General features: G+C 42.0%; 1 protein-coding gene across 4 annotated transcripts in view; it reads left to right on the top strand.

Annotated features, from left to right (window-relative positions):
• Positions 1 to 24957, top strand: part of meis1b (Meis homeobox 1 b) — a 252384-nt gene that overhangs the window by 11514 nt on the left and 215913 nt on the right. For all 4 annotated transcript variants that reach the window (XM_060831862.1, XM_060831861.1, XM_060831864.1 and 1 more), the window contains exon 7: positions 24844 to 24952. In XM_060831862.1, the coding sequence (XP_060687845.1) occupies positions 24844 to 24952 (109 nt within the window). The remainder of the gene's footprint in view (positions 1 to 24843; positions 24953 to 24957) is intronic.

Here is a 24957-nt window from a genome sequence, read left to right as displayed (position 1 = left end):
TGCACTTTGAAATAGTTAATAAGGCAATGTGGAATGTGCCTTCCTGTTATTTGCAGTTGGCTGTGTTTTAAATTGCAAGCATTTTGCTGTCACTGCCACAGATGTGTTCAGTCTGTACTGTCTGAATAGGTTAAAGCTCAGGCTGCAGTTACTTCTTAGAAATCTTTGCCAGCATTATTACTTTGTGACAGCTTGTGGAGGATAAACAATGTCTTTAAATTTAAAAAAAACTAACAATTCAAATAAATATACTGATCTCAAATAAAAGTTTGCTTTACCAATCTTTTTCAAGTAGATACATTACGTTAATTTTACTATTCAATTTACGATTTAATTTAAAATCTAATCAGGGAGCAAAATACAATAAATAAACATTCTGGCAGATGCCGGGCATTAATGCCGTTTCCCCCAGATTTATATAATTTCATCTTTAATTTTTCTTTCATGATTTGTAAACAAAATAACATAAGAATGACATGTCAATTTTGCCTTGTAGCTAGCCTCACAGTTCTGTGTACAGCACTGTGTTGAATGATATATAAGGTATGATATTGTGAAACAAATTTTTTTTGTTGTATCTTCATTGTGGGCTATGGAAGCTCAACCTGTCATTACTCATTGTTGGGATACTATACAAGTTCAGGAGAGTCTATGGTCAATGCTACGCTGTTCACGCAGTCTATGGGAAGGAATGGTCTATATGGGATAAAAAGTTTTTTTACCCCTCATTTCAGATTTTCTTACATTTTAAACTGACAGTAACTGCAGCTTATTAAATGAAAGCTATTGATCCAAAATCTCAATCTCTTTAGCTAATGTTTCATTTTTCTTTCAGTACATTTGTTATCTGTTGGGTCACTGATGTTGTCTTGTACATGAACTCTTGCTCTATCTCATACAGTTTGCAACAATCTGGAATCTAAAAATACCAAACATGGGTTCTGAAATTTTACTAAATATTTCCAGAAGACACTCTTTTAATGAGTCAAAATGGGAAAGGAATGAAATCCTTCTACATTTATTAATATAAACAAAATTCTATAATGAGCGATCTACTAACTTCTACCTCTTCCAGCAGAGAAATGATATTGAAGAAATAAAGCACAGTGGTTAAATAGATTTTAAATTCTCTCATGAAACATAAATTGTTTTAATTCTGAATGAAAGGTAAAATAGCAAAACGCTTGAAGTGTAATTCCTTAAAAAGTATTATGTTACACTTTATAGAATTTATTCTCTGAAGCATTGTCCAGAAAACCAAATTTTGTTCAACATTTCTACATTTTGTCACACACTGTGGAAGGTTGCACACAGCACAATGCTTCATGGTACACTGATCACATCTGGTTATTATCAGGTACATGTTGAAAATACTGGGCGATAATTAAAATAACAGAAAGAAAGAAAACAATTTATGTTGTATATGTAAAGCTTACATAGCAGCATATGACAAGAAAAATAGCTTGGGGCTGCCTTTTGGAAAGTAATCTGCCCTAGAGAGCACACCATCCTAGAATAAAGCTTTCACTCGGTCTAAAAGGGCTTGCTTCCAATAAACCAAAACTCCGTTCTTAATATTCTGCTTTAATCCAAGCCTGTGTCCAAAAACTTGTGCAAAATTTGTCTAATTTGATAACAAAAATACAAATATGTCATTCGAGTACTTCTAACTGACAGCATAGCAACTGGATAAAATCATAGTAACCTTTATGGCCCAGCTACATCCCATTAGAATCATTCCTACCAGCCACTTGCTTGTTAAAGATGTTAATCAAAGGGTTTATAGGTTATCCCTATCTGCACTGTGTACCTCAAGGTGACAGAGTTCTCCTACAGTGAACAAACATTTTCCTAAGTACTATTTCTTTAACTCTTTTAGATTTCAATGGGTTACTCTTATTTGGCAGGAATTTGAGTGTAGCTTGTGTTTAGCAGCAGTGAACAATGCACAAATTAAAACGATTATGAGTGAGTGATGTTGCCATAATGAAGTGAATTTGATTTTTAACCATGTTGGTAGTAGATGTGAATTCTACTGCACAATTAAAGTTGGCCAGGAAACAGAAACTACACACTTGTATAGACCTTATTTGTACAGACTGAGGTTAAAGTGGAGAGTGGATTTATTTATAGAGAACAGTTGTTTGAAATGAGTTTGGTGCATTCGCTATGACAATGTATTTGGCCATATAAAGTGGTGAATGGCGATTTGTTTAAATTGTTTTCTGTAGGCATTCTTACATTTTAAACATTTTGGCTGGGCAATAATGTGTAATAATTTGCTTGCTGAAGTACAGGTGTCTGTGTTGTAAAATATGTCACTTGCTTCTAATTCATGACAAAGCTGCAATTTTAAAAAAAAAATCAGACTTTACTTACTTCGACTTGGGGAAATGAATGTAAAAAAAAGAAAGTTTATCAGAACAAGCTAACACACCACTTGCTTCATGACGGTACATAAAAGTGGCTCTTTTAAAATGCTGCTCTGAAATATTTTAATCACAAAATAAACTCATCATAATCTGTGATTTTTTTTAAATCAACCTACGATAGTAATGAAGTTAACTTGAGACAGATTTTTATTTATGTCTGGCCTAACAAGAGATCAAGAGAGTGACATGCCAATTTTAATGAGCCCCAATCAGAAAATTTGATCCTTAATTTGAATTAAAACAAAAGAGCTGAGCTCTTAAAATTATGACTTGGCATTTACACTTTGTTAGCTCATAACTAGCTTGTTAAGTGTAGCATTGAGATTATGATTTATACTAATCCCCTGGCCTTGGGAAATTACAAGATTTCTGTGACATAGTGTGTGGCAAATTATGTAGCAGGAAAAATGTAAATTGAGGGAAATTTTAGAAAACACTTTATTAAAGAACCCATTTTGTTTTATCAATTAAAACCCAGTAGCAGCTACAGCATTACCATTACAGTCCCAGCTATCATTAATGTAAATGGTATTATATATAAAACAATATTTCTTTCATTAAATTCTGATACTTTCCAACTATAGAGATAATTAGTCATCTTATTTTGCAAAATTTTATCTTGTTCTCTTTCAGTTTGTTGAATCATGGAATTTGATTTGGAGAATCTATAGGCAGAAAACAATTAATGATGACAGATAGGCATGGTATGTGCAAAATGACATGTATCAATGTGTAAATGCAAGAATCAAATCTGTTTATATACAGTAAATGCAATACGCCTCTGGTTATTGGACAGATTTGTGAATTAGCTGCTGATGATTCACAGGGTGTGGGTGTTATTTTAAGCTTCATATAATAAACCTTCATCAAGTCATGTGATATGAAATTTCATTTATTATTCTAGTCAAAGCACATTACCTTTTGGTTAATGGAACTTCAGTAGGAGCTCCAAGTGTGCGTGGTACATGCAAACTTATTATGTTACCTGATTTTGGTATCAGTGTCATTGGGTGGTAAGGTCTTAAATTTTTATTTGCTGCATATATTATGTATGTTTTAAGTTAATAACCTGATACAGTTCAGTTCAGTTCAGACAGATGTAATTGTGTCTGCTATGTGAGACCCAATTTCCATGACCTTGACTGTCTCCCTTGCCAACTCCTGATCATTCAGCTACCTGTCCTTGCCTCAAAGCTCGATGACCTTTTTATTGGCTCCATGTGCATGAAATGTGTTCCCATCACTTTCAAACTTGACAGCAGTATTCTTCCTCAGAAACAGCTACTGTGTTCACACTGGGTGTGCTGAGCAGTCCTAGTCCTGGGGGTTCCTAAGGACCCAATTCTCTTGAAATACTTTCTTAATCCCTGTCTTTGCAATTAAGCTCTCTCCTGATTCTTTCCCTCTTCCTCCTCCATGATTCTGCTGTTGGTTTGCATCCTTATCTCAATCTTAACATTTCCTGGGAAAGTACCTACACCACAGTTGCTGTTGCAAAATTGGTGCAACTATAGCACTCTGCTAATCTGACAGAAATAAGAATAATTATATTGTCCTTAGTTGTTCATTTTAAGTCAGAGTTTGGATGTGGTGCTCCACAAGGGTCAGTGTTGAGACCATTGTCATTCACCATTTAAAACGTGGACTCAGGAATTTCCAAATGTGTTACTGCTGCTTGTATCTTCTCCTGTCATAAGACATCCTGCTCACCTGTTCTACACCTGGCTCAAACTTTCACTCGAGCTCTTGTACAACTGCTCTGTAACAGCCATCATCCAATGGGTCAGGCCCTCATATGCTGCCCTGTGCCCTCTCAGGGAGATCTCTGCAGCTTTTCAGCTCTGATCAAATGGCCAAAGTACTAGAGTAAAAACAAAGAACTGTGGCTGCTGGAAATATGGAACAAAAACAGGAAGTGTTGGAGGAACTCAGCAGCATCTGCAGAGAGAGAGAAAAACAGAATTAATATTTCAAGTCCAGTTATCCCTTTGTCAAAAAGGGTTCTGATAAATGGCCACTGGACTTGAAACAGTAATTCTGTCTTTCTGTCTACAATGCTGAGTTTCTCCAGCATTTTATGTTCTTGTGGCCAAAATACTGAAAGTTTTAGTTTTTAAATGTCACTTTTTAAGAGCTCTTTTCACAAGTGCACCTGCATTTGCCTTGTGACCTGTACATAGAATTCTTCAGTCTCCTTCTGAGTCTCCCCACTTCAAAAACCTTCCATTTTCTTCCATAAATTTTGCTCATCGTCCAGGTTTCAGTTGAGGCATTCAAGAGAGCATTGAATGATTATTTTGTGCAAAGTGTATGGGGAAGCTAGCTCGAGACATGCTGCCATTTAATGAGCCAGTACAGGCATGGTAGGCTGAATGGCCTCCTTCTACACTGCAGTGATTCTGTTACTTAGGTTTCAGAGATGGACGGGAAATTGGATGGAATGTGGCATCTCACAAATTGTTTCCAGCTTGAATTTTCTTCTTTGTTAACACATCCTTCATCTCAAAGATTACATCTGGCTATCTCTCCCATCATTTTAAATTCCGCATCACATCTGCCCTCTTCTCTTATCATCTGCCCTAAACAGAGAAACTCTATCTCCTCATTCCAGAGCTGTGCCATCCACTTCAATCTCCACTCTCTTTTCTTCCAATTCCTTCAGACTCCCAAAGTTTTTGTCTTTTAAGTGGTCCCACTTAATCCATATTCTAAACCCTCTGATTTTATTTGACCTAGAACAGAGTATATGCAGATGACACACTATCTCAGGGTGTACTTAGTACAGGGGAGGACTGTAACAAAAACAGGGGGACATCAATAAATGTGCAGATTGGGTTTGTTAGAAATAGATTACTTTCAGTATACGCAGAAGTATGTCATGGCACATTTTGACATGGGAAGCAGGCAGTGGTCACGTAATCCTTGGAAATTAGCTGTGTCGTGTAGCTGAGAAGCCAAGGGATCCAAGGTATTTGAAATTAGTAACATAGGCAGAACAGAAAACATGAAAAAGCAAATGGGACACCGGGTTGGAATTGAGAACCAGAGAAATCAGGTTGAAGTTTAATCTAGGAGAAAGTGACGCTTGCAAATGTTACAGATCAGAGTCGAGAGTGTGGTGCTGGAAAAGCACAGCAAGTCAGGCAGCATCCGAGGAGTAGGAGAATCGACGTTTCGGGCATAAGCGCTTCATCAGGAAGTTTAATATGCCCTACTTGGAGTACCGTGACCAGTTCTGGACTATGTGTTTTAGAAAGGACATGGAGTTCCTGAAGTGGGTGCAATAAAGATATACTGGAACTGAGAGGAGATTCAAGGATGGCCAAAAGAAGGTTGTCAACTTTAGGAAAGGGGTTTGATGGGATAGATATAGAGGAGATGTCTCCACTCCACTTGTGGAAAGACCAAGTTTAGAGCCCAAGATTATATTGATAGCCACTGATGAATCCACGCTAAATAACAATAATAAATCTGCAAGGGAATTCAAGAGAGAAGCTTTCATTCCCAACGATGAATGAATGTGAAACTCTGTATCACATAGAATAGAATACAATAGAAATTTATTGTCGCTTCTACTTTTACATGAAAAATTCAGTGAAAAGTTTTGTAAGTCACCCGACTATGGTGTCTACATCAATGCCAGAAGTCATATATAATAATTTCTTAAAAAGTAAAATTAAGACAAAGATCATCACCGTTCAGTTAATGGCTCTTGGACTCAGGCAAAGCTGATTTAGGAATGATGGAATCCTGGACAGTGTGGCTGCATTTATGGGGAAGCTAGATGACTACAAGTAGGGGAGTCGATGCAGTGTGACACTGGAAAAGCACATCAGGTCAGGCAGCATCCAGGGAGCAGGAGAGTCGACGTTTTGGGCAGGTCCTTTCATCAGGAATGGTAGGGAAGGATGAGTACAAGTTGGGAAAAGCATTTGAACAAAATGTTGATGGCATTAGATGAAGTAGGATGGGAAACTGTTCATGTGGAGCTTAAGTACCAGCATGGACCAGATGGAGTGAATGGCCTATTCCTGCACTGTAAGGACTTTGTAATCTTGATGTGTGAAGTAGCTAAGACATGGATCTTGCTTTATGCACATTTTGGGAGAATTTATTGTTGACAAAAAAAATTAATCCGAAAGTGACTTTGCGGTACTTCGAGTTCAAGGAATGACACGAAATGAGGAAGCCAATTTGTTCACAGTTTTCTTTTTCTGTTTTCTGCCTGGAGTCCGTCCTCAGCTGCAATGACTGTGGTCTGTCTCATGGGGGAGGGTAAGGAGGTGATGGAATCTTTAACGTCACCTGGAATAATGGAATGGTTGAGCTGGGAATTGGCTGGGTGTCTTGTCTGGAAGACAGCAGCTCTGATAATGCAGAATTCCTTCAGGACTGCACACTCATCTCAATCCAAACAAAGTGTTCGGGTCTTGGAGCGGGGCTTGAAAATCCCCCTCCTTCAGCATCAGAAGGTGCAAACTCTTCCAAATGAACTCATACTAGTTATTGTTACTGACTTTCTGTGTGATTATCTTTTTAAAAAGTCAATACTTTTGAGTAAAAATCTCTTAGGCTTAATTTTAACACCGGTTTTAATAAGATGTAAATTAACACCTTACTCACTCACTATTGAGATTAATAGATGCTTGGAAATCAAGGGATAAGGGGATAGGGCAAGAAAATGAAGTTGCTGTTGAAGATCAGCCACAATCTTACTGAATGACAGAGCAGACGTGAGGGGGTAAATGGCCTTGTCCTGCTTCTAGTCCTTATGTTCTTAGTTCCTACAATGAAGAATGGCTTGGCTAATGTCTTGGAATATGGCCAATGAGAGTGGGACTGCCCCTTTCAGTAGAGGATGTGGAGAACTCTGGATGAGGACGTCATATAATTTTAGTTGTCAGGTTTAATAATGTTGGTGGGAATTACTGCAAACATTTTATTCCCGTCAAATACTTGTGAGCTTTCATTTTCAGCAAAAATGCATGACTAGAATAGTAATATTGCTCGGTATAGCCTGGTGATGGTCGCTGAGTTTGTGGGATACACTTCAGCTGCACAGTCAGTCAGTTAAAGAATGAATATTCATTTCCAGGCTCCATTTGATTTCTGGGGTGAATGTTATCTTCCATCAGTTGGAGGAGATGGAAGGGTCAATTTTTTTTGCTCCATTAATGTCAATGGATTTGGTTAACATTGTCCCCCATTGTTAGTGAGGAGGAAAAGTTCAAAGTTATCCTTGTAGCAGTGAAAGATGTCCCTCACTCATTCAGTCCCTGGGCTAACGCTGTACTAAATCTGTCTCCAAGGTAGCATTGACGGATGGTGGTATTGCTGACCAACAAGCTGCAGGCAGGACTGTTCTCGTAGCCAGCCCAGTAATTGCTGCCTTACACCCTGACCAGGGATCCCACTTGCTGTGGTTTGTTAGGACCCAGTCTATGCAGTGTACTCAACTGACTCTTGGGCATAGGTGATGGCACAGACAAGATCCTGTGACTGTGCCTACACCGCACAGGGGAGCGGGTATTTCATCAGGATGCCTGTTGATTTTGGAGTGTCTTACAGCTGCCTTACAGCCCTCTGTCAAAGGTGGAAACAGTCTGTGTTGGAATTTCACCTTGGAATTTTTGAACACAGGAACCTCTACAGCAACAGTGCAGGCATTCATGAGAAATGCTACACTGTGGCTTGGCCTGGTTAACCAAGGTCATGATTGCAAATACCATTGGTGTGGCCATAAGTTCAGTGTTAGAACTAAATGCATATTATCAATAAGCCAGTGTTGATGCATTGGGCTCTCCCCGTGCAATTCATTGTCCAATATAGTGTTCACGGCAACAATAACCAATCATCAGTACTAAGGGGACCCATATATTGCAGGCACTGGTCCTCAGCATGTCCTTACCTGGTGCTCATTGGCCTACTATCAACTCCTCTTTTTGGCAATCCAGTGCTGTCGCTGCGTAGTGCCTCTCCCTCTGCTTTCCAGTTGCGTGTGTCTTACCAATAGTGGAGTTTGCTTCAATGTACACAGTGAGATTTGCTGCTCAGGAGAATGGTGTTCTTCAGTTGTGTCTAAACTTTGAGGGCAACTGTGGAATTATCTGTACTTAATCACACTTATTAATTGAGGGCTGTCTGTTATAACAGGCACTGAGAGAAGTTTGTGGAGGATTAGTGTGAGAGAGTATGGTGAAGCAAGGAATGGTGCAAATCATAGTGTTTAATATGTTATGCACCAGTGGATTTCCAAACCAGTCTGATGTTCCCAACACCTTCTGGATCCTGTGCCCCAAACATACTGGTCATCTACACAGAGCTCACCATCTGCTGACAAATGAACCTTGCATTTATGTAGTGCCTTTCACAGCCACTGGGGGCATCTTCCCAAGCAATGAAGTAGGTGTGTAGTGTGGCTTTTGTTCTGATGCAAGCATCACAGTTTGTGTACAGCAAGCTCTCATGAACAGTAATGTGGTAAAGAGATGATAGTGATGATTGAGCGTTGAATCTTTGCCAAGGGGAGAGTTCCATGATTTTGCTTCAGATTGATGCCTTGGGATATTTGATGCCCTCCTGAGCAGGTAGGTAGGATGTTGCTTCACTGGTTGTGAGCACTTTGATGTTGCTTAAGGTTGTGATGGCTGAAAAGTTAGCCTTTAGGTTTGGCCCAGGAACATTCTTTCCTGTGATACCTCCTTCTGTAGTCAAGGCATGCATGGTGGCTACATCAGCAGGGCAACACCAAGGTAGGTCAGAAAGTATGTTGTGAAGATGATATAAAGAGTTAGATTGAGTGAGTGGGCAAAAGTCTGGCAGTTGAACTATAATGTAGGTACAAGTGAAATTGTTCACTATGACATGAGGAATGAGTGTTATTTACATGGAGAGTGACTGCAGAATTAGATTACTTACGGTATGGAAAAAGGCCCTTCGGCCCATAAAGTCCACACCGACCTGCCGAAGCGGAACCCACCCAGACCCCTACATTTACCCCTTACCTAACACTAGGAGCAATTTAGCATGGCCAATTCACCTGACCTGCACATCTTTGTGACGGTGGGAGGAAACTGGAGTACCCGGAGGAAACCCACACAGATAAGGGAAGAACGTGCATACTCCACACAGTGAGTCGCCTGAGGTGGGAATTGAACCCGGGTCTCTGGCGCTGTGAGGCAGTAGTGCTAACCACTGTGCCACCGTGCCACCCTGTCAAGCTGGGTGAGAGATCTGGGTATTGTACAGTCACAAAAGGCTAGTTTGCAGGTGCACAGATAACCAGGAAAGCTAATAGTATGTTAATCTTTATGAGGAGGAGAACTAAACATAGAATGTTTTGCTTCAGTTATACAGGGCATTGGTGAGATCACATCTCAAGTAATATGCACAGTTTTGGTTTCCTTATTTAAGAAAGGATATAAATACACTGGAAGTAGCTCAGAGGAGGTTTACTGGATTGATCACTGGAATAAGTGGGTTGTTTTAGGTTAGATAGACTGGGCCTTGTTTCCACAAGGTGTAGAAGAGTGAGGATGACTTGACTGAAGTATATAAAATCCCGAGTGGTCTTGATAAGATGGGTGGGGAAGGGAACCAGGGGCCACTGCTTTAAAATTAGCAGTCACACTTTCAGAACAGAGATGAGGATAATGTTATTCTGTCAGGGGGTTTGAGACTTTGGAACGTTTTGCTTAGAAAGGGGGCAGTGACGGTGAATATCTTGAAGGTCGAGGAGGAGGGTTTCTTGTTAGGCAGAGGACTCAAAGATCATTTGGAGATAGATGGAAATAAGAAATTTGAAATGTAAACAGATCAGCCATGATCTTATTGAATGAGGGAGTAGCTGGGATGGGCTGAATAGCCTGCTGCTGCTCCCATGTCATATATTCTGATGCCATCCTTTCTCCTTGTCAACACAGCTATGTGTCTTGGTGGCATTTTGTTTAAACACCTATTTCCAATATTTCTTTCATGGTCATTTATGTTTTTTGCTGCCTCAACTTTACAACAATGTTTCTGTCATTTTATGCTCTCCAATTGCATCCAGACCTCCAGCCCAGTCTTACAAAGTTGTGGCTCACACTTTACTCAGTTGTGGTGGGGGGGGAAGCTGCCCAAGGGGTAAATCTGTGGAATTCTGCACCCAGAGAGCTCATGGAGACGCTGAAATAACTCCACAGAGGCTAGTGTCCATCACCGAGTCACACTCTATTTACAGTCCTTAACTTTAGCACTGCCTCATTCAGGGTCAGCTACCAGAGTGTCAGCATCTCTGACATCACCTCTCATTATCTGTCAGATAGGGCTCTCGGATTAGACCAGATTATGAGCCGCAATCGAGGAACTCATATTCTGAGGTCCAGCTTGCTGACCTTGTTACAATCACAATAGCTCAGTCATTGATCATGTTCAGAACAAAGATTGATTCTTGGTAGTAAAGCTATCCAGAGATGTGGGGATAGTGTGGAACAATGGTGTGGAGCTAGAAGATCAGCTGTGATCTCTTCGAATGGAAGAGCAGGCTAGGTGGGCAAAATGACCTATTCATGTTCCGACTTCCTGTTGCTTCCCTCGTACCTTGTTCAGGCCTGAAAGTTATTCTCTTTCTCCTCTGTTTGTGTTATGTGATAACTGAAGGTTTCTGCTTGTGTGGGACCCAGCAGCAACACTCAGGTTTTTATGATTCTTAGCCCTTTTCCAGCAGACGTATACACTGACTCGGCTGGAATAACAAACCATTCTGACATTGGTTGGCATGGTAGCTGTTCTTTACATGTTAAAGGGTCATTTTTGGAGGTGCGTCCTGCTCAGCTCATGCTTTGTTTGTTTCAGTCATAAAATCGTATTCTCGGGAAATGTGTGTTTAGGAAACTGTGTTTCCCAGGAATTTGTAAAGGGGAGTTGCACATTATGTTACAAAACCAGCACTTCTATTTTCATTTTAAAAAGTAACCTCACCCCTTGTTATGCTGCTGCTTCACCTGCTGATATTCAACCAGTTGCCATGATCACAACTTCCTTATGTTGTTAGAGAAATGGGGAGAGTAACAATATGAAGGAATAAGGATATGCTTAAATATTGAATGTTTTAATGAGTTTAGCAGAAATAAAATGTATCATTCTCAGTATCAAGTTGTTTGAGTTTGGCTGTTTGAAAGCACAAAATGCTTAATTACTTTGATAAGTTGTTTATGAACCTTTAATTGCATTTTTAGTTTAATTTATACTTAGACTCCTACTTAGTTTTGTGGTTTTGAGTGGCCTGTTCGGAGTTGCAGCCTATGTTTTTGACTGCATTTGAATCTTTCCTATAACCCATCTTTAAGTTGGTATCCACATAGGAACTGGGGTAGGCTATTCAGCCCATGGAGTCTACTGTGCCATTCAATTAGGTCATGGCTAATCATCTACCTCAATGCTATTTTGCACAGGATTCCCTTATCTTTTGAGATCACTAGTAACCCGAAACCTATCAAATTTCGTCTTGAATATATTCAATAATTGAGCCACCACAGCCCCTTTGGGCGGGAGAATTCCAAAACTTCACGACCTTTTGAGTGAAGGAATTCCTCCTTATCTCAGTCCTGCTCCTTATCCTAAGACTGTGTCCCCTGGTTTGATTCTGACTCTCCAGTGTCTGCAGTCCTCATATATCTAGCCAATATCCACCTGTGACACCTTGTAAGAGTTTTGTAGATCAATGCTCATTCTGTGAAACTCTCAGGGATAGAAGCCAACTTCCTTCAGTCTCTTCTCATAAACCAATTGTGCCTGGCAATCAGAGGATGGTCTGGTGAATTGCCATTTCACTTCTTCCCTACGGCAAGTACGTCTGTCTTCATACAAGGAGACCAAAACTGTACACCGTATTCCTGGAGCCATCTCAGCAAATGAAGATTTCACCACTAAATAACGGCTCAGAGGCCAGGATCCCATCACCCTTTATTCATGTGTGCACAGTACATGGGCTCTGACCAGTTAGCTCAGAGCCTGTCCCTAGAGTGAAGGGACACTCTGAATCTCTGGGTTTTTTTGGGGGGTATATTATTTTATGAAACAATACACAGTTTACAAAAAAAGTTAACAGTAACAGCAATATACAGAGAAACAGCAATTTTACAGAGGAAAGGAATGGCAAAGCCAGCCCCCAAACCCCACTGTTTAACCAGTTTTCAGGGAAATGAGGACAAATCTCAAATCCCAATCTCTGGTTTATATCAGTCAGCTAGGGCTCCCTGATTGGACCAGATTAACAACTCCAATCATGCATCTCATTGTCAATGAGATCTATCTGCCCCCTGTTCTGATCACTACAACTTCACAGCTGCTTTGGCATCCGGGAGCATCACCTATTGCAACCCTGAGTTGGTTCAGTTAGATTCATCCTTCCACACTACAGCAAAAAGTTCACTTCCTTTTTTGATCTAGCTTCCTCCAAGGCCATGTGAAGTAACAGACAGGGGCCTCTCAGACCAACTGTTGCATTTGGGTGCTTTTACTGCTTGGGGGTCGGTTAGCTCAGTTGGCTGGATGTCTAGTTGGTGATGCCAACAGCACCAGCTGAGGTTATCATGAAGGACTTTCCTTTACAACCTTTTCCCCTCATCTAAGGCACAGTGACCCTCAGATTAAACCACCACCAGCCATCTCTCTAATGAGAGATAAGTCCTGTTGTTCTCTGAGGCTGTGGAGAATTTACCGTATCTTATTGTGCTCACGAAGCTCCTCACTGACTGCTAATCCTTTCTCTCAGATTGTTAACTATTCTTTCATAGGATGTGGGTGTCACTGGATGGGCTAGCATTTATTGTCCATCCCTGGATGACCTTGAGAAAGCAGTGGAGAGCTGCCTTCCTGAACTGAGACTGTGTGTCCCATGTCCCATAATGTTCAGCCGTGCGTCTGTGTGACTGCACGTCGAAGCAGTGGTCTGGCCGCTAGTGTAAATCACAAGTAATATTCTTCAATTATAGTTGAGTAAAATCAGCATTCAATATGAAACAATATGTTGAACATGGGTAATGTTCACGTGGGAAATGAAACCACAAATCAATGCAATGGAAGTGAACGCATGTATTTACAAATAAAATGTTCCAGGAGCAGAGGTACTGTTCACTTCTTCAGAGCAAAATTGTTGAACTTAATTTGAAAGAGAAGTGTACCGGTTAGATTCTGGTGTCGGTTTATTTGTGTGCGGTCAAGATAAAAAAAAATTCACTTAATAAAAACCAAAAGAATTTCGGATGCTGTAAGCATCTAAGCAAGGGTCACCGGACCCGAAACATTAACGCTGATTTCTCTCCACAGATGCTTCCAGACCAGCTGAGCTTTTCCAGCAACTTCTGTTTATGTTTGTAAAGCATTCATTAGTTTGGTGCATTTTGTGCGTTGACGGTTTGTGCTGCTTTGCACGATTATGCAGAGATTGGAGCAAAAGTTTTACAAACTGTTGAGAGTGTGGGTTCCTTACCTATTTATACTTTTTTTGTGTGTCATTTTTGCAATCCCTGAAACCCGGTGCCAATTTAGAAAGTGTTCGATTCATTGCCGAGGGCAGGGGAGAAAAAGTGCATAATTTGTTTCACAAAACCGTCTATTTGTACAAAGGAAACAGCTTCCTTCAGTATCTCTGGCCTGTGCTTTTGTCCTGCAAACAAGGGGAAAATTTGGAGACTTCAGAACTGATTGCCCTCCCTCTCCTTTAAGTCCGAAGACTAGCTCTCCTGTGCTCTCAACTGATGGGGAGACTGATTGGTCCCAGTACAAATCTTCCCTTTCCATTTATGCCTGTGTCAGAATGAGGTCTATTGTTTTCTATTCAAAGGGTCTAAAGGTTTGCTGAAATGTTACAAATGTTCTTTTTTTCGAAAATAAAATACCATTGATTCATTGGCGCTGCATTGTCATAGAATTATATTAATAAACTTGCTTTGATTACAAACAGTCGTCAAGGGAAGAGTGGAAATCTGGCTTTTAAGTATTTATCGCTCCAATTATAATTACTTCTTGGGAGAAACTGATAATCCGGAAATCATGTTGTTGTGGGAAAGCTCCAGTTGAAACCACCTCTCGTTTTACTTCGATATAAAAGAGCTGCAAACATTTTGTCCATTTCTGGAGATCACATTAAAGAGTGACTGTAGTGGAAATTGTAATAAGCTGAGTTGAAATGCAATGATTCTTGCATGGTCGCTTGTATAATGTGGAGATAACTGTGTGAAAAGTTAGGGGAGGGGTGGGGTTGGGGGGGAGGTGGTTTGCTTCTGCCCAGCATCTAAGTCCCTACACAATGAAAATGCAATGAATCGGAATGCCTCACAGATCATGGTGGAATAGGAATTTCCAGCGAGGAAAATCTTTTCATGGTGAATTAAGCGGTGGAGGAGAGAAATGGTGATGAAAAAAAGGTATGCTCAGTTTCACAAATACTGCATGGCGGGCACAGTGGTGGAAGATTTAAGAACCTTAGTGAAGGCGATGAAGAATAGAACGTGGAAAATTGAATTTACTAAACAATTAAGCATTGAATTAGCCTGCATCCAGTGTGTGTGTGGGGGGGGGGGGGGGGGGGGGGGGGGAGAGAGAGAGAGAAGAGGAGAAGGGGGAGGGGGAAAGGAGTAGGAAGAGACAAATAAATCGGAGCAGCTCATTAAGGTATAGTGAATATGTCAGCCCAGTTGTGTGGCAGATACTTGCCAGTGAATCATTGCACAGTTCCTCTAAGCAACCTTTTTCTGAAGTCACACACTTAATCTGGTTAATAAAAGCTCTGCTGCTGAGGCCAGTCTGTCTCCCCATATTTTCTCATATTATTCCCGGCTTTTCTATTAATTACAAGTTGTATTGCCAATCAACAAGAGTAGTAAGGGACAGAATAAATGGAATGAGAGTGCCCTGGAGATGTCACTTCTAGGATCTGATGTATCCTGGAACTCCCCTGGGTCTCTGCAACCTCCCACATGCCTTGCTGGTCTTTTGTTCAATTACAGTTAATGCAATAGTTTGCCATTTTCTCCTTCTAATTATATTTTCAAGTGGGATTTGTAGCACATAAAAAAACATCCTTTTACATGTTGAAGCACCAGGGCTTTGTGTCTGGTATTGTCAGTCCCCTGAGTGCTGTACCATTCTTCGTACAGAGCTCTGAATAAACAAATCCCCTTTTTAAAACCTGCGATGGTGCAAACTGGCGATAAATACTTTAACCCTCCACACACTGAAGACTGCAGCAAGGAGCTTCTTTCCAACTGCTTTCAGTGTCCAGTTGTTCCTCGGTATTTTTGCCACCTGTTAATTCTTTATGATGTAATTAGCGGTGTTCCTTTGGAGTGTGTTTGTTGGCCACTTGTGAAATAAAAAGTGAACATGGTGTTTACTGATCAAACAGCCCATGAGATGTAAGAATACGATTCTTAATTCAGCAAAAATAAACCTCCCCACTGTAAAATCTCTCTTGATGCTCTGTGGCAGCAGTCTTTGATGTATCTAAAATTGTGATCTTCTCCCCTTTTGACATAGCACAGAAGGAACCCATCCCTGAGGCAGGCAGATGACTATGTTTGAACCTGGGTCAGTATTTTTACTGCCCTACTCCCCGTCTCTCTCAGGAACTATGAAGATAGCACCCAGGCAAACACACACAGGGAAAAAGAAACAGATAGCTGACGAGATAGATTCTCTCAGTGAGTCGGCCTTTTAAAGACTTCAGGCTGGATAGATATCTGCTTGGAACGGTTTTATCTTTTGCTGATAGGCTTTTGTACTTGTGTCTATTAAAACCCACAACACGAAAAAGAGAAAAACAGAAGTGATTCCTGGTCCCTTCAGGATTGAGTTTCGGAAAATAAGCAACAGTTTTGTTTTAAAAAATCCTGATGTGCGTTGAGTTCCGCTGCTTTAAATGGGTTGTATTTGTTCAATTCCAGTGGGGGGTTTCTGGAAATTGGTGCTAAGCACACATATGTGCACACTATCATTCCATTAGCTTAAAATTTGAATTTATTCCTTAGAGCATTAGCATCTCGCATCAGCAGAAATCAGAGCAGTTTGCACTCAGCTGCTCGATGGGTTTGAGGTAGGGGAGAGAGTGTATCTGGTCAGTGGGCTGTCTTAAACCATGCAGGTCATGCATGTGTTTTAAAATACCGTGCATACAAGCAAGTTGTTATTATGATGTTCCTTTAAAGGGAACATTTGTTGGCTTAGCATTTCTAGCTGCTGCTCTATTAAAGGAAAGTGTGCACTTCATGGAAAGAGGAAAATGAGAAGTAGTTTCTTTCCAAGTGGTCTTTACTGGGAGAGCTTTCTTGAATTGCTGCAAATCCTCCTCTTTGATACTGTTTAAAAAGCGTATTCCAAAGCAATAGCGGACACCTCAGACTGAATGATAATATCACTCGTTTTGAAGTACAGCTTAGATTTGTCCAAAAACGCAGCATAATAAATTGTGCATCATCCAAATGAACACATGATTCAATCTATATGAGAAAGTAACTTGCTGGCTTTGTTAGTATGTTGTGGTTGTAGTGGACAATAATTGTTTAATCACTGCAGCCTAGGACAGGGAATCTGAGAGTCTGAACAGAGAAGGGACACAGTCTGCAGTATAGATCTTTTGGTGAGTTTGACAAAAAAAGCAGTTTGATTATTCCTCCTTAAGGTAACTTTGCAATCCGCAGTACTGTGTAGGATAGTTTACATTGTACACATGATGGCCTACCTAGAATGACCCACAACTTATTGCTGCATTTTAATCACTTGTCCTGAAAGCTGATTAGATGTTTTTTTTGTTCTGGTGACTAAGTCCGGATTTGAGCAGAGAGCGAGTTGTAATTGTGTTTTTCATCCTCCCAAAATTTAATTTGCAGCCAATTTCTTTCCTATGTGGATGTAACATTGAAACACACCAAGTGGTAACAAGCAATGTCTGTTTCATACTCAGTAGCACAGGGTGACTGGATATGGGGCTGAGTCCATGAGACATGCAGAATTCCTCTCTGTCCCTTTGTTACACATGAAGTGACAAAGAGCTGAGTCTGTGTGTAACCCACATGGTCCTGGTTCGCCATGTGGCAAACCTCTTTCCCATCTAATTCTTCAGCTTTTAGCCCATCCAAGATTTCTATCAGATTGATTTTAGCATTTATCAGCGAAGTGTAAATTAAAGTCTCACTGCATAGACGTGATCAAAATTAAATGAGTATCACGTTCACTGCATTTAACTTTTCCATGTTTGTTTAGCCTATTTGTTAAAGGGAGATTGTTTTTCCATTGTAATTTCTTTGGGTCTTGCTTTCTACAGAGAAAATGCTTTTGAATATTGTTTTAGCCAGGAGAAGGAACGCTGGAATAGTGAGAGGTCACCCAGAGACTTATTAAAGAAAGGATATCAAAGGGCTTTGGAGTAGGTCAGGGAAGGTATACTAGAGTCATACATGGAATGAGTGGGTTATCTGAGGAGGAAAGGTTGGAGAGACTGGACTCGTACTATTGGAGTTTCAGAGACTAAGAGCTGATTTGTGGTTGAATCATATAAGATCCTGAGAGGACTTGACTGGGTGGGTGCTTTTTCTAATGGGAGAATCTCAAAGTAACAAACACTGTTTAAAAGTTAGGGATTGCTCAATTAAGACAGATGAGGAGAATTATTTTGTTTACAGCCTGTCCTGTGCCTTTGGAACTCTTAAAAGGTGATGGAAGCAGAGTCTTTGAATATTGATAAGGCAGAGGTAGGTGGATACTTGACAAGCAAGGGGGGTGAAAGGTCAGTCAGGAGTAAGTGGGAACGTGAAATGAGCAGATCAACCACAATCTTATTGAATGGTGGTTCAGGCTGGAGGGGCTGAATACTCACTCCTCCTCTATGTTTGACCATAAGTGGGATCATGGGCTAACCTGCATCTTGGCTCCATATCGTTAATGCCCTTGCCTACCTAATCTCTGTCAATTTCAGATCTGAAATGTTCCATCAACACCCCACTTTCCCTCCCCATCCCCACCCCCACAGTTTATTGGGGGCAGTTCCAGGTTTCTGTCCTCTTTTGAATGGAGAGGTTCACCCTGCCACCATACTTAAACAGCCCAGCTCCAATTTGTGGATGAAACCCTTCATTCTGAATTCTCACTTCCCCCTCTCCTCCTGATGAATGAATTTCTTTTCTGTGTACTTTTCCAACCCCTTTAATCACCTCAAATCAGCACAGGCAGCTCACCATTTAATCTTTTACTTGAGGGTATGCAAGATTAGACGGGGCAACCCTGCAATCGCAATTTAACCCTTTCGGTTAGTCTGAACTATTGGTGATACGCAGAACTGTGCTAATGAGCCTGTGTGCCAGCCATAGGTCAGAACAGTCAAGTCCGGTCAACGTATCAACACAGTGAGAAGCTTGGCACAGAAGTTTACTCAATCTTTTCATCAAATGTGCGAAACATTAGCTTCTTTTTGCCAATTTCACAGGACCACAGGAGATAGGAATCAAAAAAGGCCATTTGGCCCAAGTGAGGCTTCAATGATCCACTGACATTAGCATTATTTTGGCAATATGGACCCAATGACCCGAAAGGCCTCATCTATATTGTTTAAATCTCAGATTCAGTCAGATCATGGCTTATCATCTCACTCTATGCCAATTTTCTGCATTATCTCCCTATCCCTTCATGGCATTAGTATGCAGAAATCTATTGATCAAGCTCAAAGGATGAGCTTCCAAAGTTGGTTGGAGGAGAGAATCCCAAAGACTCATTCCCCCCGCCTCATTCCTCCTCATCACTCTTTTGGATGGTCCACTCCTTTATTCTTAACAAGACTAGCAAACTTTTTTTTACTTGAAGCCACATGAGCCTTCAACCTGCACAGTAAAGAATCCCACGTCTCTCAGCTTGTTTCTAACCAGGATGTGCAGGCTTTAAAGTTGGATTTTTCGCTCTGGGTGTGAACTGTCCAACGTTCTGAGGCCTGGAAATTTTTACATATCTTCAGATTCCTGGGTGCTGCCAGTCTTCAGTCCGGGGGCTGGTTGGGACCCAGGGCCTGACAATGAGGCAGGACGAGGTCTGGGAGCTGTCTGGATAAGTGGTTGATGGGGCAGGCCCTCATGGTGAGGACAGCTTGAGGAGCAAAGCCAAAGGCTGGTGAGGCCTGAGATTTTCCGTCAGCTATGAAGGAGCCTGCTCCATCCATTGCGCATACAAAGAGAAACGCCGCATCTCCCTGGACCTTGCCGGGCACCAGATCCTTCTGCTCCCAAGCTGTCTTGGCATGCAAGCCACAGTAACTGGTATCACATGAAAGCTATAACCAGGCGGAACTGCTTTCAGGCAGCCTTCTGACTCCCCTTCTCCATCACATGGGAAGGCCAATGTGTGGAATTGCGAGGAACAATCGGGTCAGTGTCTCTTCAGCTGGGCACTCCCACCCGATTCACATCAGCTCTTTACTGTTTCTGACAGGAGGGAACTATTACGTTTAAGTAGTGGTGTCAGGAGGAAGCTCACGTGATTGGAGAGCTGCAGCATCTGCTTCCACTTCTCTCCTGAGTTCCTTTGTTTCTTGCTACAACCTTAGCCAGGAGGTGATGACCTAATGGTATTCCTACTGGACTCTTAATCCACGGACCAAGGTAATGTCATGGGGACCCAGATGTGAATCCCACTACGCCAGGTGGTGGAATTTGAATCCCAATAAAAATCCGGAATTAAGTGTCAGATGATGACCATTAAACTGTAGCTGATTGTTGGAAAACCCCATCTGATTCGCGAATGCCCTTCAGGGAAGGAAGCTGCCATCCTTACCTGGACTGATCTACATGTGTCTCCAGACCCACAGCAATGTGGTTGAATCTTAACTGCCCCCTGGGCAATTAAGGATGGGCAATAAATGTGATATCCATGTCCTATAAAGAATAGAACAAAATCTCCATAGGTCAGTTTAAGGTTAGGGACAAGCCGTGTTAGAGTGAGGGAGTAGTGGTACAAATATCCATGAAATCATGGGATTCCAAATCGCCCACTTCACAGTAGAAACTGCCAAAACTGTTGGCTGCTACTCGGTTCAGCGATAACCTCTGCTCAGCATCAAGGGTACATTGCTGCGTGATCTTTGTATGACTCAGAAGGCTGAATGTTGACCCATAGAGGGTGGGCACAGAGGCAGGATGTGCCATGCTGTACTGGGACCTGGATGCAGGATTTGCTTCTTTCTCTGTCACCCCTCCACATTAAGATGTTTAGACTCAAAAAGTGGTGCCACTGGATGGACATGTTGCCACCACTTTGAACGATTGGTGCCAAGTTCCCCATGGTCTTTAATTTCAATGCTGCCATGTTTCAAGGAGAGCTTCAGACTACAGGACAACCACATGTCTTTCAACCAGTCATCTCTCTCATTATTTAAGTGCCTAAATTGAACAAATCCATTAACCTTTTATGTAGCTTTGAATGTAATTTAAACAGTGCTACAGCATCTAGCACCCACAGTACTCAAACCTCTTGCAATAATTCACTGCCCTAGTCAATGGGTTAAACATTACTGTCATTGTGGTAGGATTATACACATATCTGCTCAAATATTAAGGCCTCACAAATTCACTGCATGTGTCTGTGTAAAACATCAACTTGTGGATGTAATTAGTTAACTCATGGCATTAATTATTTTGGAAAAAGAACAAAAGATCAACTTTTATCTTGTGGACACAGAAGTAATATGCTGTTTTGGAGAAATCTGCTTTATTATTTTGCCCAAATAGTTGAGGTTTGCAGAAAAAGAATCATTTGCTCCCACACAGGGAGCGCTTAATGTTGACCAACTCGTCTGGGAGTTGTCACAAACCATGACAGGGCACTTCCCCACAGGAAAACTGGAGATTAAGTCACTCCTGCACATCTCCTCGTTCCAATTTAGAATTTGTGAATTTGTGTATTCGATCTCTTATCACTTCGATCACAGTTTCTGATAGAACTGAATTCGAGGAAGCAGGCGGGGTGTGTTCAGGCACAGGGGTGGGCGGGTGGAATTAATTAAGTAAAAAGACCAATGAATTAATTTACCGGGCATTTAACTGCTTTTAATCTATGTAAATTCCAGTGGTATTTTGTGAAGGACTCTCCTTCTCAACCTCTCCCCTCACCTGAGGCAAGGTGACCCTCAGGTTAAACCACTGCCAGTTGTATCTCTATCTGAGGACAGAACAGGTCTGAGAATTTTATCTTTTACCAATCATGAGTGTTACGTCTGAGTCACTCTAACTCAGTTGCTGGACTACTAATCTAGACTGGAGACACAACTTCAAATCTCAGCATATCACCTGGGTGTTTGTATTCATTTAAGTAAATGAAGCATGGAATTAAAGAGTTCGTATCAGTCATGGCGGCCATGAAATGGTTGGATTGTCATGGCAAGTTCTTTCAAGTATGAAAATCTGCCAGTCTTACCAGATCTGGTTTACACGTGAACCCTGGCCCACAGCAATAAGGTTGATCCCTTAACCATTCTCTGAAATGGCCTGGGCAAATCCCACGGTTAAACAGGACTAGCCTGAGTGAATATCAGGTTACAAACAGGTTGCGTTCTTGGGTATGTTCGTAAGTCGATGATGTGATATACGTATATCCTATATGGGATCTCTTTTATACATTCCCACATTTATAAGTCAGACATTCACAAATTGGGGACCGCATGTAAATTAGTAAAAATGCGTTTGTACCTTCCTGTCTGTTCTAAGGTCAAATGCTTATTAAGTGCAAAATTAGTTTGAAAATGCATGTTGTTAATTGGGTTAGCGTTATTGGTTGAAAATGAAAGAGTAAACTCATGTTCTTTATTGTTTCTATGGAGTAATTTCTGATACTAAAGGAGGAGGGTGTGAAGCTGTTGTGTGGTGATAGTGCAGATGATATCGATGTGATGTCACTGTCGTACTGAATCAGATATTTCATGGGTTCTGGGATTCAGAGAATCATCAAATTATCCAGCACAGAAGAGGCGGTTTGGCCCATTGACTTTGGTCTGCCATAAATCCAATAAATCTATACTAGTCCCACTTCTCAGCATTTGGATGTTATGAAACTCCAAGTGCTCAGGCAGGGACATTTTAAAGGTTGTGAGGTTTCCCACCCTCCCTTCCCTCCCTGGCCAGACCCCCACCATGTTCTGGGTGAAAAGTATACTCCTCAAATCCCCTCGAAATCTCAGTTTCAGGAATCCGATTGCACGAAGGATAGAGATTAATTTTTCACTTGTGGCTGAAAATGGGGGGAAAGGGTTGGGATAAAGTTAGACTGACAAACAAGCAATGGGTCAATGACAACATTCATAGAGCACCTTTCAACATAGAAAAGAGCCCAAGGTACTACACAGCAGAGTCTGTCAGCATGGAGGTGAGCTAGAAAAGGAGACTATCAGGAAACGCGATTAGAAGCTTGGCAGAAGCTGCCATTGCAGTTAAATGTAAATAAGGAGATGGATATCTAAGAAACGTGTGAGTGAGAGTATAAATGGGACGTGTAAAGACATGTTTGCCATGAAGACAAAGGCAGTAATATTTTATCGAGGCATAAATGTTCTTTGCGATAGATGGTGGTTATTTTATATTTGCTTTCGGTTTCAATTGTGGATTGCCTTTTCCAAAGTGATTGAATTGTGAAGGGATGGAGAGGAGACCTGACTCCGAACTGTCCTGTATAACCATCTGCTGGGAAGCCTTTTGCTTTAGCCATGGTGGTGTAAAACATAGAATTGTAGGAGCATGAGTAAACCATTCAGCCCATCGAGTTGCTCCACCATTCAGCATGATCATGGCTCATCCTTTAGCTAAACAGCATAATCCCATTCTCTCCCCAGAGACCTTGACCCCTTAGCCTCCAGTGTTGATGTGAACCTGTGTTCACTTGCGTTCCCTGATATCAGGAACTCGCTGGTGTGGATTCATAAAGACAGACTGACATGTACATGAGGTGGAGGAGGTTAGTGCAGTGACAAAGCCACTGGACTAGGAATTCAGAAACCTAGCATTCCTAACTCACTGGGGGTATGGGTTCAAATCCAACTCTGGTGGAACTGACATTCAACTCAACCTCCAAATGGACCCCACCACCAGGGATATATTCCCCTCCCCACCCATTTCTGCCTTCCGCAAAGACCATTCCCTCCATGACTACCTGGTTAGGTCCACGCCACCCAACAACCCACCCTCCCATCCTGGCACCTTCCCCTGCCACCACAGGAGTTGCAAAACCTGCGCCCACACCTCCTCCCTCACCTCCATCCAAGGCCCCAAAGGAGCCTTCCACATCCATCAAAGTTTTACCTGCACATGCACTAATATCATTTATTGTATCCGTTGCTCCCGATGCGGTCTCCTCTACATTGGGGAGACTGGACGCCTCCTCGCAGAGCACTTTAGTGAACATCTCTGGGACACCCACACCAATCAACCCCACCGACCCGTGGTCCAAAATTTCAACTCCCCCTCCCACTCTGCCAAGGACATGGAGGTCCTGGGCCTCCTTCACTGCCGCTCCCTCACCACCCGACGCCTGGAGGAAGAACGCCTCATCTTCCACTTTGGAACACTTCAACCCCAGGGCATCAATGTGGACTTCACCAGTTTCCTAATTTCTCCTCCCCCCACCTCACTTCAGCTCCAACCTTCCAGCTCGGCACCGTCCCCATGACTTGTCCTACCGGCCTATCTCCCTTCCCACCTATCCACTCCACCCCCCTCTCTGACCTATCACCTTCATCCCCACCCCCACTCATCTATTGTACTCTATGCTACTTTCTCCCCTCTCATTTATCTCTCCACCCTTCAGGCTCTCTGCCTCTAACCCTGATGAAGGGCCTTTGCAAAAAACGTTGATTTTCCTGCTCCTCGGATGCTGCCTGACCTGCTGTGCTTTTCTAGCACCGCTCTAATCTGGACTCTGATCTGAAATATTCAGACTAGTCTCAGTAAGAGTGCAATTGCTGTCGATTGTTGTGAAAGTCCACATGGTTCACTAATGCTCCTTTTAGCGAAGGAAATCTGCCCAGCTCAAGCAGCCTGGCCAACATGTAGCCCACAGCAATGGGGGGTGAATGGTTTACTCCTGTTTCTACTTCATATGGTCTTGAGGTCACTAGGATTGACTCTAAATGCCCTCTGAAATGGCCCAATGAGCCATTCAGTCCTGGGGCAATTAGAGCTGGGCATCAAATAGTGGGCCAGCCTGTGACGCTCACATCCTATGAACGAATCAATACCGCTCAGAGGCAGAGCCATTTCAATATTCTCATGAAGGTCTGTACGCGGTGCCATCCGAAAACAGGAAAGGTCTTCTGCCCGTACTTTGTGTGCCTGGGGTATATTGTGATGTGGAGGTTTTGCTGTCAGCTTTCATTTTCCCTTATCCGTGTCATTCCCTCCTTCAGACCTGGAACAGGGATCACGATGACACTGCATCGACACATTCGGGTGGCACGCCTGGTCCCTCCAGTGGGGGCCACACATCACACAGTGGTGATAACAGCAGCGAACCAGGTAAG

This window comes from Hemiscyllium ocellatum, chromosome 10, assembly GCF_020745735.1.
Source record: "Hemiscyllium ocellatum isolate sHemOce1 chromosome 10, sHemOce1.pat.X.cur, whole genome shotgun sequence".
In the NCBI taxonomy this organism is placed as follows: Eukaryota; Metazoa; Chordata; class Chondrichthyes; order Orectolobiformes; family Hemiscylliidae; genus Hemiscyllium; species Hemiscyllium ocellatum.
This window is presented reverse-complemented; position numbering and strand designations above follow the sequence as displayed.